This window comes from Drosophila tropicalis, unplaced genomic scaffold (assembly GCF_018151085.1).
Source record: "Drosophila tropicalis isolate 14030-0801.00 unplaced genomic scaffold, ASM1815108v1 contig_845, whole genome shotgun sequence".
In the NCBI taxonomy this organism is placed as follows: domain Eukaryota; kingdom Metazoa; phylum Arthropoda; class Insecta; order Diptera; family Drosophilidae; genus Drosophila; species Drosophila tropicalis.
In genome coordinates, this window is record NW_027173338.1 from 12,427,556 (window position 1) to 12,446,811 (window position 19,256).

At 36.4% G+C, this 19,256-nt stretch overlaps 1 protein-coding gene across 2 annotated transcripts in view; it reads left to right on the top strand.

The window, feature by feature from the left end:
* The window catches only part of tkv (thickveins), a 35,265-nt gene extending 16,083 nt beyond the window's left edge, over positions 1-19,182 (top strand). The window contains exons 2-4 of one of the 2 annotated variants that reach the window (XM_068295579.1): positions 1,729-1,902; positions 16,654-16,841; positions 16,901-19,182. In XM_068295579.1, coding sequence (XP_068151680.1) covers positions 1,729-1,902; positions 16,654-16,841; positions 16,901-18,208 — 1,670 coding nt within the window. In that variant the 3' untranslated portion in view covers positions 18,209-19,182. Of the gene's footprint in view, positions 1-1,728; positions 1,903-5,258; positions 6,003-16,653; positions 16,842-16,900 lie in introns of those variants that run through there. The other variant, XM_068295580.1, reaches the window with a different exon arrangement.
* Positions 19,183-19,256: the final 74 nt, after the last annotated feature.

Genomic DNA, 19,256 nt, shown 5'->3' on the forward strand with positions numbered 1-19,256 from the left:
GAAAACATTTCAAGTGTTGCAGCTGCAGCTCCTGTTGCAATCTTAAGTGCAGTTAGTTGTGCAGTAGTCGAAAAGCAGGCAAAGATTGGCAAACATTGTTGTTGTTATTCGCTTGCCTTCTGGCTAATTGTCAAGATAACACAAAAAAAGGCAAAACTTTTATCTGCAACTACACAGCGAACAAAAATTATGAATAATGAATGAACAGATAAAAAAAATGTGACAATGAAACCGGGTTTCATATTCTCTGAGTATATGTTGATTGATGGCACGACCATTATTCTTCAAGTTTTGTCACCCGATTTTCTCAAATATAGACGTAGACAATGACTTTCAATAAAGTGAAATAAAAAGTGCAAGATGATCCACTGAGTTAAAAGACCTTTAATACAGATATATGTATTTTTATATAGGTACATAAAAAGTTATATTCTATCTGCAGTTAGTGTACTCGAAGGTTTCTTCACTGGGAATCCACAGTTTTTCACACTTATCGTCCTTCGTATTACTGACCACCCAAAGACCAGGAAGTCTACATAGATGATTAAAATGATCCATTCATTAACCCAATGTACGTTTCAGGGGTGCTCGCTTTTCTTACTTGGATTCTAATATCAATGATGTATCATAATAAATAATGTTTATCATTTCATTGGGATATACCAAAATATAAACAATTTTTCATGTTTATCAAGTTATGTTTGAATGTTGCTCATTAATTTTGGCAAACCTTCAACAGCGACACCCCTTCTAGTCTTTTTCTAGACACAGTCTGAACTGCTTCCGCTTCGAATAAGCTGAATGGACCTATACTAAGCATTCGCATCTTGAAGTAGAGTAGATCGAATGTAGAGACTGCGTAGGCCGGTTAAGAGATGTTTACGTTTGCGGGGTTGCGTGTGAAGCGAAACTAGACATAATCTCAGTAGACTGTCAAACATTATCTTAAAGATGTGCTCGTCTGGCAGACAGACAGATAGAGGTGGAGATAGATGTGCAGGGAGATGAAAAACTAGTCAGTCATTCAATCTGTAGGAAGCCGCAAATTACTGGCTTTTGACCAACTTTATGACACACGTTTAGTTTGACGGTAAGAAAGCCCGTAGGTTTAAATCCAGTCCCACGTACTTCAAGATGCCCACGTTCTTCCTTTGGACTTTAAAGTAAAAGAAGCAGTTTTATGTTATAAACCAATTTGTGTACAATACAGAGTATACGCTAGTCGATGAATCACATCGATGCATTTTAAAATGAAATTCTAATTTGTATACCTTGCCAAAAGGGTATATTATTTTGGTAATGGTATTTATGAAATGTATTGAGTCAATAAGGTATATGTTCGGATAAAAGCTTTTTAGCCAGAAGTTCTAATAAATATATACATATAACAAAAATAATAATTGGTCCCAACTGTGAAGTGCATAACAACTTCGGTACGACTTGAAAACTATGGTTCTATATGTATATTTTCAATTAAGATCTCGAATTTCAGGCGCCCGACAACGCACAATTGTTGTTTTTTAAATTATTAATTGACATTTGCTTGGCGCCAGAGCAAAGCAAAACGCAAGTTCCATCAAGAACTCGAGTACCAAGCTCTATCATTTTCTCCCGGTTCTTCTATTCTCATTCATCCTCCAACCGCCACTCCATGTTTACAAATTAGTTACACAGTTTTTCAATTTACTAATATTTGTTCCACGATGCTTTTGCATTTGTTTTTTGTAGGTGAATGCAGCAGGAACTCTCATCGTGTTCTATTGGACGGTGAAACTGAAGCAGCTTTTACACTAAACGGATTTGAAATTGGAACGGAAAGGCTAAATGCGGAAAGCCTTGATGACGTTGGGAAAGAAGCATCATCATTATCCATGCTCCTCAAAAAGAAATCTATTGAAAGTGGTAAGCCAAATAAAAATAGAAACTGTGTGTTTTGAACCTACCTGTTCATTCCCCTTTAATTTATATGCCTTAACAATATTGTCTGGGCATATTCTCACAAGTAAAAAGTTAAAACATTCTCTTGCGACACCTTAAGATCATACTATTGCGTGAGTACTAACTCCTGTAGTAAGGAGAACGTTGAAGCGCGGGCGGCCAACAACTAGAAACTGAAAATAAAGACCAGCTTATGTTAGACAAGAAAGTACATTTTTATTTTTAGATTAGATTCATTTGCCTGGTTGACATGCGGATTGCATTTCTAGGCAACTGCATCTACCTATTTCATATACATACATTTATTTATAGTATTTCACCCTAAGGCCGAGTAGTCAGCAGGAGAAAATCATCGCCAATGTTGATTTGAGGTGTTAATGAGGAATTCTTAATGCGTTTACAAATTATTTTTGACGCGTTTCAAAGTATTTTCACGTTGGTTGTGTTGTCGAGGTGCGTGTAATTATAATTTATTATTGTTGGGAAGTCCATATAACTTTAACACCTCTCACCATCAAGGGCTTGAAGTTGAAGAGCAAAAAAAGAGAAATTAAGGTGCAAAAGGATGGAAAAAAAGGAGGGGTATAGCTGTTATGGAAAAGATTTGTAGCCGGTCAACGGAGCAACTCTTAAGACAACAGATTAAGGAATGATGTTCAGAGTTTGGAACCTGCACTAAGTTTTTTTTTCAGCTTTGACTTGTTACCATGAACATTAAAGAATTCATTGCAAATGCTGGAATGAGGGAACTAAAGAATTTCATGTCTTTGTTCATATGTTTTCTGTATGCTGCTGACTGACAACATGAAATGTATTTTTGGTGTATTTCTGCTCTTCTTCGCCCACGTTGACACAAATTTTTATCCATGCAGCAGAAAGATTCACATGTACATACACAAAATGTTTGGATAACAAGAAAAGCATCAAAAGAGTATACAATGCAGAGTATATTTTGTTTTCGGTCTTTGCCTGACTTTGATTTAATGCCCAGTCACACTCCAAATGACATTTCAAACCTTTTGTTGAGGCCTTTTCTCCTTGCCTCTTTTTTCCGAAACCTTTGTTCGGCCTGGATTAGGAGCCTGTTGCGCACATCTGTTGGCCATGTTGCATTCGGTCTTTGTCTCTCTTTCTTGCTTTCTCTCTTCATTTGTATCTAATTTTGAGTGTTCTATCAATAATTCTAGCAACCATTCGTTCCAGATACATACAGAATATATTGTGGCCCGCCAGTTTGTCTGGTATGATGTGTGTCCGTCTTTCTTTCTTAGTTGTTTGGGATGAGTATGAGTCGTGGGCCCATTCCACATGAAGTTCTTTCGAAAATCCACCATTCCTGAAATACTTTTGTATACTCAATTTTTAGAAGAAATTTTCTTTCATCGGTTTCCTAATTTATACAATGCAACTGTGTGGTATGATAAAGCAATTAAAGGCCATGGCTTCGGTTAAAATCACTTTTTCGAATGCTAACTATGTAAAAGGCTTTGTATGTATGTAAACCTGAATGGCATCTGCATTATTAGCGCAAGGGCTACAAATTTGGCATCTTTGTGTAATCAAATGGCCAACAAAAGCGACTTTACTGGAATCTAAGGAAAGAACTCAGGAATGATTCTCTTATAATACGAAAAATATTATGTTTAGTATTATGATTTTAAAGTATTCGTAGAGTATTTAAAACTGATGATCCCTGAATAGACGAAATTCATTACACCGAGTTCTTAGATGCAGCAGCATCCCCAGTCAGTGACCGGCTGTGCGCCGCATGACTCCTACACTTAAGAAATCACACCTCGGAGGCAGGCCACGGCACCAGAAAACTTGTGTTATTATTAACAGCCTCAATAAAGAATGGGGAGCGCTTCGTGTCTCTCCCTATCTTTTTTTCACTTGAGATTCGGTTTTGACTAGAAAATGAGTTATGGCCGCAGGCAACGATAATAAACCTAAAGATCAGTTTGGTTAGAGTTAAAGGAGCTTGTCCCTAAGGTTATCAGAGGATCACAAGCTGATGAGCTATAAGTTTCTAGATAAGTCACACTCGATTATATACATATGTATGTTTCCTCTGTATATGAGTGTGTGCAAATGCATTTTTAATGCCAAAAAAATGTGCTAAGAAGGTCTACCTGAAAATCCCAAGCATCACCATAATTAGTGAGCAGCGACTACTGTCTCAGAAACGGGCTCAGCATCAGTGACAATATGTACATACATACATACATATGTAGGTAAATGAACTCGATTTAATTTTTGAAAATGGTGTTGCCGGTAATCACATGTTTGAGTCCAGGGGTCTGTTACTACTATTATCTTCGCTATCGCATATATACTCATACGTGTATGCAAAAAAGGCACCCGCAATTATATATTTGTGGCAACTGCGGCGGCCACTGTCCATATCTAGATATGTCAGTTATAATAAGCAGCCAGAGAAATACGAGCACAGACGAAAACGATGACTCTGGCGAAGAAGAAGTCGATGCTAACCAAAAGACCAAGACACAGATACCAGTGAAGTAAGGGAGAACGGGGTATAGGGGGAGCATTACAAAAAAACTTGAAAAACAAGAATCGTGGGGAGAAAAGCGAATGTGAGGGAGAGATTCCAACTGCGGCAGAGGCGATTAAAGTCGCCAGCAAAACGCTTGAAAATCTCTTTCCTATTTATTATACTCTGAAACAGATTACTTTAGTTTTGGTAAAAAGAGTAGAGATTAGAGAGAAAATTCCATCACTTGAAAAAATTAGTTTATCGGTTGTCATTCGACTGTCATTTATAACCTTATTAGTTTGGAAAATGAAATGGAAGAACTTGAAGAAAAAAGTGTCAAACAATCAAATATAACAGAATTATGACCTCGTTTAGTTGAATTTTGTTTGAGCCTCATTTTATGGAAATCCGATAAAAACCCGTCTCCTTCCCATTTTGAATTATCAGGACTCGACATAATAATATTTCGTCATAATACAAAACTTGTTAATTAATACAAATACAAGAGTATAGAAACTTCGCTATGCCGAGTAAATTCCGTCCCGGCGAATTCATTGTAGAGAAGCGAATTCAAAGGGGAATCTGGCGAGCGATTCAAAAATCTTTTTTATGTTGTTTTTGTTTTCAAACTGGAAAGACGTGCGGTCGGAATTTTTGTGTTTTTAAAAATAGTTCGGAAAACAAAAAATATTTTTTGTGACGATTTTCTTTTTCTGTACCTGAAATTTTAATAAACATCGATAATAAATTTAATAATTTCAATTAAACGAAAATTAATAAAATGCAATTATTAAAAAAAAAAAAAAAAGAAATAGAAATAGAAAATAATAAATAACAAAACTCGAAAACGTGTTTAAATATTCTAGTTTGTTTACCTAATAAAAAGTGCGTTATTTTGGGTGTTTTTAATAAGAAAAGAATGCATCAGGATATGCATTTACAAGTGGAAGAACATTGCCTTAGATTGAATTTCACCTGATTTGTATTGCCACCTTTCGTATATAATTATAATCAACGTGATCACGCGCTCACACCACAGCGACAACAACAGCAGCAGCGGAAGAAGGCAGCTCTCTCGCCTGCTCTTCTTTTTCGTCCAGGATCAAGTTTGGCACAAAACCCATAATTTTTTGCTGTTGTTGTTGTTGCAAAAGACGCGACGAACGGGCTCCATGGTGTCGCCGGCTTGACCGACGCCGTCGTCCCCAATGGGCGCGCAATAAACAACATCCACAAAAAAAAAAAGAAAACAAAAAGAAAGAAAAAACTTTCAAGAAAACGAATCCAGTTCTTCACGATCCTCCACGCCTCGTCTCTCGTCTTAACTGTCTCATCCACGGGCTCGTGTGCTTTTGTTTTGGCTCTGCCGCGTTTATTGTTTTGTTGCAGCCAAAGCAAAAGCAAAGAAAAACAGCTAAAGAGCTGGGGCAACTCACTAGCCTGGCCCCAAACACCCGGTAGAAGGTTGAGGCTGTTGCATCGTATAAAAATCATCAACGTTCCTGCTTCTTGTTGTTGCTGTTGTAGCCAGACATGGCGCCGAAATCAAGAAAGAAGAAGGCTCATGGTAAATATTAATATAACATTTCTCTGATTTTTTTTCTTTTTATATTTTTGATACCCAAAATAATGAAAGGTATATTCGTTTAATATATTGGCAGAACTTAAGAGTTGAGAAATCAAATCAAATAAAATCAATGTGTTGGGAAATGGTTAAAACATTACTTTTGAGTCTATCAAGCTGAGATTACTGTCAGGGATTTCGTGCGCTGTATTCGCTTATCTACTTTCCGCACCACTTGGGGACAATATAATGATATTTGTTTACCCCTCTCACTGTTTCTTTCTCTCTGTACTCCATAAGTATGCAGTACTCATATTACAAATCCCTTTTCATAGAGCGTATCCTGTGTGTTTTTTGGGAATGTTTTCAATTGAAATTCGTTTTTCTAATTGCGTTTCCTTGTTGCTGCTCTTTTCTCTCGCCAAGAGCCAAGTGTTTTGGGTCGGCTTCTCTGACCATTCGCCGTCGCCTTGGCTTAAAATATGCCATGTCTGTCTGTGTGTGGATGGGTGTGCATGTTTTTCTTAATTTTGTTGGTCTTGTTTATGACCCAGACGCAGGTAGAATTGGTAAAAGAAGAATATCGACTCAAAACATCACCAGCAATTGAAAAGAAGATTAAGAATATAATGAAAACAATCGGTGTTGGGCATTTGGATCGAAACAGCGGCAACGGGCACCCTTTGCCTTTCTTACTTTATGGATATGGGATACCCAAAAAAGATCAGCTGTCAATTTTTATGGGTGCCAGCGTTTTCCCCTCGTCTCCCTCTCTGTGAAAGTATGCTTATGGTTGGACATAGGCATGTATTTTATTTGTTTTTTGTTGTAGTGTTTTTTTATTCAAGTCCTCAACTTTGTTGTCAATTCACTCAATTCATTTGCTTAGATTAAATTGATATGCGTCGACGAGTTTTTATTTGATTTAAGTTTACGGTTCGAGATTAAACTATGTATAGTCTCCTATATTTGTTAATGGGAGAGGAGAGGAGAGGAGAGGCTTGATGTTAGATGGAGATGCTTTAATATTATATTCTCAAATAAGTCGTTTTACGAATTCGCAATTTTTTTAATGTTGCTTAAATAAGTGCCGAACAGCTACATATACATACATACATATAGCGATCGGTAAAGTGTAGTGTTATTGAAACAAATTTCAATTGGATCTTTGAAAACGATGAGATCGGCTTTTTAAAAATTTGGCTCACTTGGTGCCTGTATTGAAGTCAAATGGATTCCATTTTTCTTTCTTTTTTTTCAAGGAAAGAGGCAGAACTCAGAACTGACAGAATTTTTGTCAATTTAAATAAAATAATTTCTGAGTAATCTTTGCCCATCCCAATTTTTGATGGTATCCCATGGTTCACCATGTTCCTGTATTCCAGGTGTTAAGCTGTGTGGCTTTTTATGTATTTTGCTTTGTTTTGCGCTAAATTCCCTCTTTGCATCAATCTATTTGTCCCTCTCCCACACATAATATCCATAATACACCACAGGCGGGCTGGTCTTTTGGGTTTGGTTTCGTTAAGGTTTTTTTGTGCCGTCTTAGTCAGTCCCAGTGCCAGTCAAGGCCATGACAAATCGTAATAGACGGACAGAAATATGAAAAACACCTTTTGATGTTTCGGTTTTGTTCGATTGAATGCGTTTAAGCGGTCTTTTGATTGAAATTTTAAGCTGACAAAAAAATCCATGTCATATCCCAAGTAAAGCAGAACCTGGTCTAGAGGTCTCTGTGTCTGAGACCACATAACTATTTTCCCGCAAATGAACTCAATAGTGTTTATCGCCTAGACAAAAATATTTCGTGGAACTCACTGAACAACAAATTACGTTATATATATGTGTTTATACCATATGTATATACATATATATGTATAAATATAGTAAATATATATACAGACAAGTTTGATAACGTTGCTGCTATTGCCTGGCACTAAACTAATGCCCAGGTATATGACCTGGTAGGTCTGTTGGTCGCTGGTCTTGTCGCTTTGGGTTGCCCCCATATATAGTTAAACGTAGCTAATCTTATCAATTTGTCGTGGTCGTCGTCGTCGTCTGCCACGCGTAAACAAACAAAAATCGTAACAAAAATTTTAATAAGCTAAAACACGAAAAACAATATATGTATGTATATATGTATATAGATTATAATTATAGGTACATAACACACATACGTATCGGTGTACAAATGTATGAATATGTAGTTGACTCCAACAATGTGTGCTTACGAAAAAAACAATAAAATATAAATGTATTTTATTTTAACGAATTTTTTTGTTTTCTGTTTTGCTTTTTTCATTTTTACTTCCATTTAACTTTTTGCGTTTACGCAGCAAAAAGGGGTCATTGATTTTTCATTTTTCCTAACTGGTCAGCAAGAAGCGGTAGCGGCTGCCGTTGAAGTGCCGGCCAGAACATAACAAGAGTTTTCTTAGTTTGTCTGCAACTGACGCTTTGTCACATATTCGATGTTAGTAAGTCTGGTATGAACTAGGCTACGTATGTATATCGATTTGTACCCGGTACCATTAACGATAATACTATAAATAATTAAACTGATTTTAATGCCACTACTTGGAATGTAAATAATTCTATGCTGATGTGCAGCATCCGCATATCCTGTTCATCACCCGGTCCAACTGCACCACCGGTTCCTGCATCACTCGTACATTCATTCAAAATCTTTTTTCTTCTTCGGTTTTATTTTTGCGATCTGTGGGGATCTTTCGTCAAACGTGTGGAGCACACATGTGCGAGGGCGCGTGAAAATTGACTGAAGCCCGAGTCGTTGTCGTTCCTCAACGGAAAGATACGCACAGATATGCTGAATGCCTAAGCAGTCAACAAGCAGCTGCTGCTGTTTGTCAAAACAAAACGAAAATCAAAAAACAAACACTCAAAAAGAAGAAGAAAAATAATAAAAATATTAAATCGCATGGAATTTGTGTGGCTTGCCAGGCGACGCAAGTGAATGAAATGTATCTGCAATATACACACAACAAATTCTCATACATATGTATGTAAATGCAGGCGGTTTCCTGCCACCATGCCTCTCAACCATTAGGGAACAATTCCGCTTAATTTTTTGTTTCTCTTGTCTTTTCGTTGACGATTAATCAAAATCTGAAGTTCAAGTCCTTTTGTAATGTGAAAACCCAGAGAATTTGTATACAAAGAAGACAGAGTGGAGAATGATGATGGACTGTGTGATAAATGAAGTGAAATTTAACAGAATGGAGTTGAGAAAGATTATCTCAGTCTTTTATGAGAGAACGAAATAAATACTTTCCCCCTATCCCATCACGATTCCTGTTTCTTTACCAGTTCTGCGATGTTCTGCATTCGCAGTTTTAGTGCCCCAAGGTTTTAGCAGAAAACTGTTAAATTCGATTTGCCTATGCTAATTGCCTAAACCAATGTGATGCCACGTTTTTTTTCGCCCTGAAAAGCCAAAAGTCGTATCCAAAAATCAAAAATCGCAAAATGTTTTTAACTTTTATTGTTGATCTATTCAGTTCTAATTATAATTGTGAGTGGGTAAATGTATCTCAGACTCAGACTGCCTGGCGGCATGCTTATTAGAATGAAACAACGCACGCACACACGAAAAGAGATTGAAATGACAACTCAGCAGTCTATGCATGAGTATATGGCTATACTATATAGATAACACATACTAATGTAGATCGGTACATATATACAATTCATTAAACATTTGCATATTTTTGGTTGCTAATTTAAGACTGCACACGTCATGGCCGCCTCCTCCTCGCCATAAAAGGCAATCGGTAGCAATATTTCAGGTGACTGGCAACATGTTGACAACTAAATCAATGCGTCGTCAACATGTTGACGCTTTCGCTGTCTTCGTCTCTTTCTCTGTTATTGCCAGTGCTTGTTTTGTTTTTGTGCTGCTTTTTATATGCCCGTCGCGTGATTTTCATATAAATTTAATTGACATTTTGACGCGGCCACCCACTTCAAAATAAATTTCCTATGCAAATAAAAATGCATGAGCAAAGACTTTAAATTTATGTTTGACACACTGCCTGAACATCCGTTCATCCATCCATCGACTATTACTTATGCTGCATTTTTAGCTGCCTTAAGAGTCGAAAGAAACTTGGAAAATGATTTCTCATATATGTACCTATGAAATACTCTTCTGCTTTTTACTCAAGTTCTCCAATTTCAAGAGGAACTTTTCAAGTTTGTGAATGTCATTATTTCATCCCTTTATCTAATTCACATTTGTAATTTTAATCTAATTATTGTAGTTAGGATTTTGAAGGCTCATGGCTTATATCTTGAATCTTGTTGGATGTACAAATGTTTATGTATACGTACAAATACATTATATACATACATATATACATATATGTATATAATGCTATGTCTCTGTCTAGTTTATTTTCAGCCAAATAGCATTTGGTATTTCGCTAAGGCAACAGCATAAATTTCTAATTTAAGTCCAATCTAAAAAAAAGAGAAAAAACAAAAACGAAAATAAAAAGAGATAACGACGACAACTAATTAGCCCCGCTGTTGTTTTTATTTTAATTTGGCTACTGGTTAAGACATATTAAAATCCATTTGTTGTATTTGTTGTTGTCGTCGTTGCTGTGATTATCTTTTTTATTTTGAAAGTCATTACTCTTTACTTCAGTGGTTTCGATTTTGTGATAAAATCGGCATAAAAACTGTATCTGCATGCAAATTTGAAAACACAAAATGAGAAGAGAAACATAAATGTTGACCAGATATATAATATGTATTTTATTATCATTATATGTTGTTGCTGCTGATGATTTCATGTCTGTAATTTTAATTCAGTCAACAGAAAACAGTATATAAATAAAATTGCTGATCTTCGTTATGTCAATGTCTTTTAGTTAAGTTGCGTTAGTTATTTGTCATAAATAAAGTAAGAAGGACACAGGAAAAATAATTACGGTACAACCTAAGATCCTCAACGATACAGAATGGAGGTTTGGTTAACTAGTTGATATTACATAGAGTATATATATATATATATATACATATATAAATGTACATATGTGACAGAAAAGGCAGCAGTTAGAGTATTGTTAGTATGCAACATTTCTTTTTTGTTCTTAATTTCAATTCTCATACAAAGGAATAAATATGTATGTATGTATAAATGTATTCTGTGCAATTTTGTACAATTAAAAATCATTAAGCCAAATCAGCGCGAATTTTGTACATCAAGGCGTCTGACTGGCTGCTCGACGGGCTCTACTTCGCTTTTCTCTAATTAAACTTGATTGTGGCGATTTGCGGCTGCTGAGTTTGGGCGCACAGAAAATACATAAAATTATGTATGAATGCTGCAATTGTTTTTAATTGCTCCCTATATAGATACGTGGGGAGAAAGACAGAGAAAGGAAGGAGATCGTGAATGGCGTACATATTGTGGGAGACCACATAAAAATCTTTAACCATCTGTTTTATTAATGAAAAACTCGCTAAAAAAAGGGAAGAAAAAACAACCAAAAATAGCAAAACAAAAACCAACATTAATTATAGCTATTTATAAGGAAAAATCATTTTAAAAGTTGTCATGACCAAGCCTGGGGCAACAACACGAACGAACAGCAACAACACAACAAGTTAACAAAAACAAAACCCGTTTACCTTCGCTATCATTTTTGGTTTTATTTGGAAAACAAACGATCCACGTTTTTTTCTGTTCGTTTTTTTTTTTTTTTTGTTAGTTTGGTTTGATTTTTGGATAATTAATTTACGTAAATTTGTCTAAGACTTACAATATTTTGTATTTGGAAAGATAGCTTTAAATGTATTGGTAGCTCACATAGAAAAAGCACTAGGTAGTCAAATATACGATCAATACAAGTCATATTAAAAACCAGGGAAAGAATATACCCTACCAACAAAAACCAACCATCTATTTAGTTTTTAGTACTCCTTAAGTTAACTAAGGGATTTTGTATAATCGATTAATTTCAATTAAAATTGATATATACAAATGAATGTGTCTAATTAAATTTTATTTGTTCATTAGCAGAGAGGGCGTTATTGTTTTATGTGTGCACAAAAGCCGTTTAAATTGCAATTGATTTATTTGCGGGGCGTATACTTGATTTATTTGACTATTTTTCTAATAATTCAATGTGATGAATAAATAGATGATGACTTCATTTATTCAACAATTGCAGTACCAAAAGTATTTTCTAATTCGGCTTGGCGGTTTTACTTGTTGAAGGTTGGCAACATGTTGCCAAAGCCAAGTTTTTGTGTTGGCCAAGACTAATTTATGCCCGCTCAAACGTTATGTTTTGCATTTCAAATAGTTTCCTCTCTGACGATCACATGGTTCTGACTATCGTTCTATCTACCTTCAATACAAACATATGTATGTACATATATACATATATATGTTCAAATCGATGTATACATAAATGTGGATTTACATATTGTTTTACTTTTAAACCCGGATGTATGTATCCACGATCTTATATATGTATTACTTGTATGCAGATTAGAATTCTCTTGAAAGTTGGAAGCTGGACAACAGCGTGGGCGAAATTAATTAAAATGCCACTTGACAAAATATTTACCAAGAACTGGAAATGCTTAAGGCATTTTATTAACAATTTTGACAGCATTTTGATTAAGATAAACCCAAGAGAAAAAAAATACACTGGATACGCCCACAAAAAGTGCTAAAATTTAAATCTGACGCAAATCAGCTTGGCAATATAATATTCGGACTGATACTTCAGACTTTATGAACTTCGTTCATGAACTTCGTTTTAACGAGCGAAAGGGATTAGGATTAGTGTTAATCAAGTAACGGTTATCGGCTTATGGAGGACGCTCTTTAGTCTTTTCTATGTTGTAGTTCCAACAACTCAAATTATACGGTGCGAATACGTAATAATTTGTTTGGTTTTTGTATAAGACTTTTCAAAATTCTCAAATATTTAAAATTTGTTAACAAAATGAGAACACCCTCTGCCAGAGAGGGTATTGCGGGCATAACAGGTTAGTTATTGAGAAAAATAACAACAGAGAGAAACAAAAAAAACCCATTCATGCATTTTTCTAGCGAAAAATAACATGTTTTAGTCGCGCACTCACTCTGCCCTCTTCAGTCTCTTTCTCTGTGTGTCTATGTTTTAAATGTGGACATGTATGTATACATACATACATATGTATGTGTGTGACACGTTTTGAAAGTCAATTAAATGCTAGTTAAATGCATTTTATGCAAATTATACCTTGCAATGGAATGTTAAGAAAAAATAATTTAAATATATATAAAGTAAATGAAATATGTTTGTAAACACATATTGGATAGATCAACAAATATATTTAACGCTTGGTAATGATTATTTAATTTAGTTTATTGAGTTTGCAGAACTTTAGCATTTGTATTATTCAATGACTTTGCAATAAAAAAAAAGTATATACATAAATAAAATTGGTCAATTCGAGTATTTGCAAGGATAATCTTATCAAAATGCGTCCTCCTCCCCACCCTCTGATTGTGGCAACATCTTAATCTACTACCATTTCTCTGGGACCATAAAAATAAAACGAAATATGTCTGTTGATAAAATTAAACAACAAATGCAAAGAATATAAAAGCCTCTTTGCCTCCCACTCTCTCTCTCTTTCTGCCCCATCTGAATTCCCCTCTCGTCTCTCAAATATAGCCATCTGATGGTCACGTTGATACTGCTACATTTTCTATACAAATACGTATATATCCATGTATAAATGTATATTTATGTTTGTATGTTGAATAGATAGAATAAAGCAACAACGTCAGCAAGTCACAAGAAATGGTCCAAATTGTTGTTCAAAATAAATCTGCCAGTATAAATAAATCAACTTTTCAACAAACTCTGCAATTCAACGATTTACGAGATTTGGAAATTGGGAACAAATCCAAATTAACAAAAAGTAATCACGACATCGACAGAAAAAAGTCTAATACTGCCAAAATTCATTAAAAACTGACAGGAATTAAAAATGCAGCAAGCACAACAAAAAATCAAATGAGACACACAAAAACTTAAGTATAACGCCCACATTTTATTTTTAGTAAATACCTAAAACAAACACGTAATATCATTATTATATAAAATGTTATAAGCAATCCGCCCACCATCCAAACCAAAATGTAAATGGAAAACTAAATCCACATCAGCGGCGGGTACAACACATTGAAAGGCACAAACACCAGGAAAAAAATGTATTACGATATATTTAACACTCTTCTTTGACAAACAAATTTGCCGATGGAGCACAGTTTCCTACATTTTAGAATTCCGATTTCAACTTGATTATCTAGCCTCTGAGCCAGCCACTTACCACCCAGAAAGATTAGAAAATGTGTGAAGTTTATTTGCCCGAAGCTGAAGTTTTCAAGTACCCGATGTATAATAAATAGGTAAAGAATTCATACCGATAGTAATCTAGGACAAGCAAGAATAAAAGAGTATTTTCGAAACGAATACGTGTGCGTCTGGATTCGTATTGTGTCTCGGCTGAACACTCATCGACAACGTCACCAATTCGTCTAGTCATAGGGTTTATTCTGATTCTCATTTATTTGGGTTGATTCCACTGATGAGCTCACAAACATCTTCTCTCTCGCCACTTCCGCGATTCTTTGTTGAAGAAGTACGTGTACAATGTACACGTACTTGGATTTGTATATATGAGTATAGTTGAGATATAGTATATTTATTTTAGTCGAGACCACATGACTTCAACTTGCCTACGCACATAAACGAAAGTTTTCTATTTGGCATTTTGGCAAAAACGGATATACACAAAGAATTTTTGAAACTGGAAGCACTGTGAGAGTGAAAAACCTGGGTGGGTGTATTTTTAGCCTGGGCGGCCATTTGATGCAATGTTTACGACACACATAGACGCACAGCAAACACGGGAGATCACTAAAAACGACAATTCAAGGCATCCCACACGGTTTTAGTGCGGCTCGAGCTGAGACTGGAGCTGAAGGAGGAAGATGCTGATGATAAACGGGCAAACAAACTGCACCTAAAAAATGCCTTCGCCATGATGCGCGTTGGCAGCGGAAATCGTTAGATGAATCACGAGAAATACGAGAAATATGCATTTCCATATGTAACTTATAAGAAATAAAACCCAATATGTATCATTTGCAACTGCTCTGTAATAGTAGTTCAGCTAAATTGTTTGTTAAAATCCAAGTTACTTTATTATATTGTGAATTTCGAATTCTTGTTTGATTTTAATCATTTTGAATACTTTATGATCTTGCCATATTTGGCATTAAATTAAATTTTGCCTTGTCTTTTTCCAACTTTCAACTAAAATATGCTTTTGGAGTGGAAATGGCAACAGGCATATTTGGCCTGGCCAATTCTCCCTCTACCTATGAGTGTGTTTCTTTGTTGTTCCCTGTACCTTGCGCGTGTGCCTGTGGCGCCAAGTTAAAGCCAACCGCCGCAGAAGCAACAATTTTATCTCATTGTCGTCCCGTCTGGCCCTGTTGCGGATGCTGCATTGGCATGTTTCATAATTTGATTTTTTCTTTGTCTGTTCTTTTTTGTTTGTTAGCCGAACAAAAATTCGTAATTTGTCTGTCTTTTAAGAATCCAATGCCAGCGAAAAGTTGCTACTGTGCTACACGATAAACATTTTTTCGGAAAGAAATATCAGCAGGTAGATAACAAAATTGCATCGTCCACATTTTGCATAGAGTAGTACAAAGGTACACGGATAGAACATACATCGCGTCCGATGCAATGAAAATACCTAAGTGTCACCTGCCATTATATTGTAATTAGATTATTATCTTGCCAATGCTACTAATACCAAAGTGGGCGAGCAGCAGAAACGAGCAAGAATCGAGCCATTTGAAGTCAACATCCGCCAATTTGTTGATTTTTTTACCTGGCATTGTTATTTTGTTTCATTGGCATGCAGTTTGGTACAATTTTTTTAGCGTTCCCTCGATAAACCTGTAGAATTATGACGACTATGGTGCAAACGAAATAAAGAGAGAATATATAAATACATAAATGATAAACAATAAGCAGAATCACATTAAAAACAACAGACATTAACAATAAGTAACAGACACAACGAAGAGAAGGGGGAGTGATAGGCATTCGGCCAGCCAACCATGGGAACATTTGCGACTTCAAGTCAATCAAGTCGTGTAAGTAGCCCATAAGTCATACATATAACGGTCTCTATGGAAAGCAGCCATAAAACTCGCGCCCAATTGCTTGAACGCCCACAATGAAACACACATGGCAGGTAGGTAACTGTTCGTCTGGCCACTTCACCACGTTTCAGCTGTGACCATAACCACATATACTGGCTACTGGAGAGAAAAACTACCTTGCACAGAGCTTGTAATTAGGCTGGCTGCTGGCTAGTTACTTGACTTGGTTTACCGGCGACCTGAATCGATTGCTCGACTTACTGTTGCCCACTGCACTTCATGCTCAGACGCATACGAAATGCAGTTAGGCACTTGAATTATGATTAACAGAACTGGCGGATTATTGGATGACTGATTGCACTTTAGTTCCTATCAATCTTTTTTTTAGACATTTTTAAGATGATTTTAATTTTTATTTATCAATTTTTTTTGCAGCTCGCTCTTTGACTTGCTACTGTGATGGTAGCTGTCCAGGCAATGTTAGCAATGGCACTTGTGAGACCAGACCCGGCGGCAGTTGTTTCAGTGCTGTCGAGGAAATCTATGATGAAAGCACAGGCACATATGAGGAAGAGCGCACTTTTGGATGTATGCCCCCGGAGGAGAATGGAGGACTATTAATGGTTTGTGCATAGACCGTCTCTTTCTATAAGACTTACTAAAACTTTTCTCACATTTGCAGTGCAAAGTGGCAGCAGTTCCTCATATTCATGGCAAGAATATTGTATGCTGTGACAAAGAGGATTTCTGTAACCGTGATCTGCGTCCCGCATATACACCCAAAATGACCACACCCGCTCCAGAGTTACCAGTTAGCAGCGAATCCATGCACACATTGGCATTATTAGCCTCAATTGCGGTTTGTCTCTCCGTGTTCATTGTGATTGTTTTCATCCTGTGTTTGACCTACAAGCGACGAGAAAAATTACGCAAACAGCCACGACTGATCAGCTCCATGTGCAACTCACAGCTGTCGCCGTTGTCTCAACTTGTTGAACAGAGTTCCGGTTCAGGCTCTGGCCTGCCGTTGTTGGTACAGCGTACCATAGCCAAACAAATTCAAATGATGCGATTGGTGGGCAAGGGCCGTTATGGCGAGGTGTGGTTAGCCAAGTGGCGGGACGAGCATGTGGCTGTCAAGACGTTTTTCACCACCGAGGAGGCTTCTTGGTTCCGTGAGACAGAGATCTATCAGACTGTCCTTATGCGCCATGAGAACATATTGGGATTTATTGCCGCTGATATCAAGGGAAATGGCAGCTGGACCCAGATGCTGCTTATAACCGATTACCACGAAGTGGGTAGTCTCCATGATTACCTATCCATGTCGGTTATTAATCCTCAGAAGCTTCAATTGTTGGCGTACTCATTGGCCTCCGGCTTGGCCCATTTGCATGACGAGATTTTTGGGACTCCAGGCAAACCTGCGATTGCCCATCGTGACATCAAAAGCAAAAACATACTGGTCAAACGCAACGGACAATGTGCCATAGCCGATTTCGGCCTGGCAGTGAAATATAATTCGGAACTGGATGAAATCCATATTGCTCAAAACACACGTGTTGGCACTCGCCGTTATATGGCACCCGAAGTTCTCGCCCAAGTGCTGAATCCACAGCAGTTCGAGGAATTCAAACGCGCGGATATGTACTCAGTAGGTCTGGTTCTCTGGGAAATGGCACGACGCTGCTACACGCCCATATCAGGCACCAAAACCACCACCTGCGAGGATTATGCTTTGCCATATCACGACGTGGTGCCTTCAGATCCTACCTTCGAGGATATGCATGCTGTTGTTTGTGTTAAGGGCTTCCGACCGCCTATACCATCACGCTGGCAAGAGGATGACGTCCTTGCCACTGTGTCCAAAATCATGCAGGAGTGTTGGCATCCCAATCCCACAGTCCGTTTGACAGCATTGCGTGTAAAAAAGACTTTGGGACGTTTGGAACCTGAGTGTCTTATCGATGTGCCTATGAAAATTGTTTAGTTTTCAGCGCATTGTATCCTACTAATTTGTGTATTGTAGAATTGTTTTAGGTTTGACCTAAGTTGCATTTATGTTTGTACCCTTTCGAGTCCATATTAAGTGGGCACTTGGTTAACGTTTGCGTAACTTGTATTGGAGTGCCTTTAGGTAGTTTTAGATTAAGTGCTGCACTGATTGTGGGTTTAATGCGATCCATTAATAGTTTAGTTATGATCCTTTGAAATGCAAAAATGAAAAGAAATCTTTGGTTTAAAAAATGCTTTAACTATTTCAGAAATGAAGGTTGAAAATCGAAATCGAAATTACTTAGGTAATATCTTTTGTGCCAGCTTGTTAAAAAGAAAAAACTTAAACAATTACTTATTAATCATATATGTATGTATAAGAAATAGCATAAATACATATATAGTACCTATATATAAAAGCGTCTAAGAAAATCTTAGCCAAAATCGCTAAGAGATAATGCTGCCTTTTGTAAAATCCACACAGAATTAGTTGTCTTAAGAAACAATATGTAAAGACAAAATTAAGGGAGTTTTGAACAGGTTAATAGGATCTTCGGCATGTTTTTTAAGCTGTATATACATATGTATGTAGGACATAACCATTTATATCCACATATATACAGCGTCTGTCTAAGAAAATTTTAGCCAAATGTGCTAAGAGGTAATTCTGCCTATTGACTAGTTGACTTAAGAAACAATATGTAAAGACAAAAGCCAAACGAAATGTTGAGTTTTGAATAAGTTAATAGGATCTACGGCACATTTTATGGGCTGCTTAATTTATATACATCTAAAATTACTCTTTATATAACATTGGATTTTGATTTAATTATTTGTTTTGTGTAAATAATGAACTATAGATCTAAATCTATATTATATATATATGTATATGTAAATAATATATATGTATGTGTTTCAAGTTCTTATTGGTAAAAGTTGCCTTGTTTAAGATAAATATCTAAGATTTAATGGATATGTATTGTAATTTCTTTATTTTTGGTCATTCAAACTCTTTCATTATACGTGTATTTATAATGAAAGGT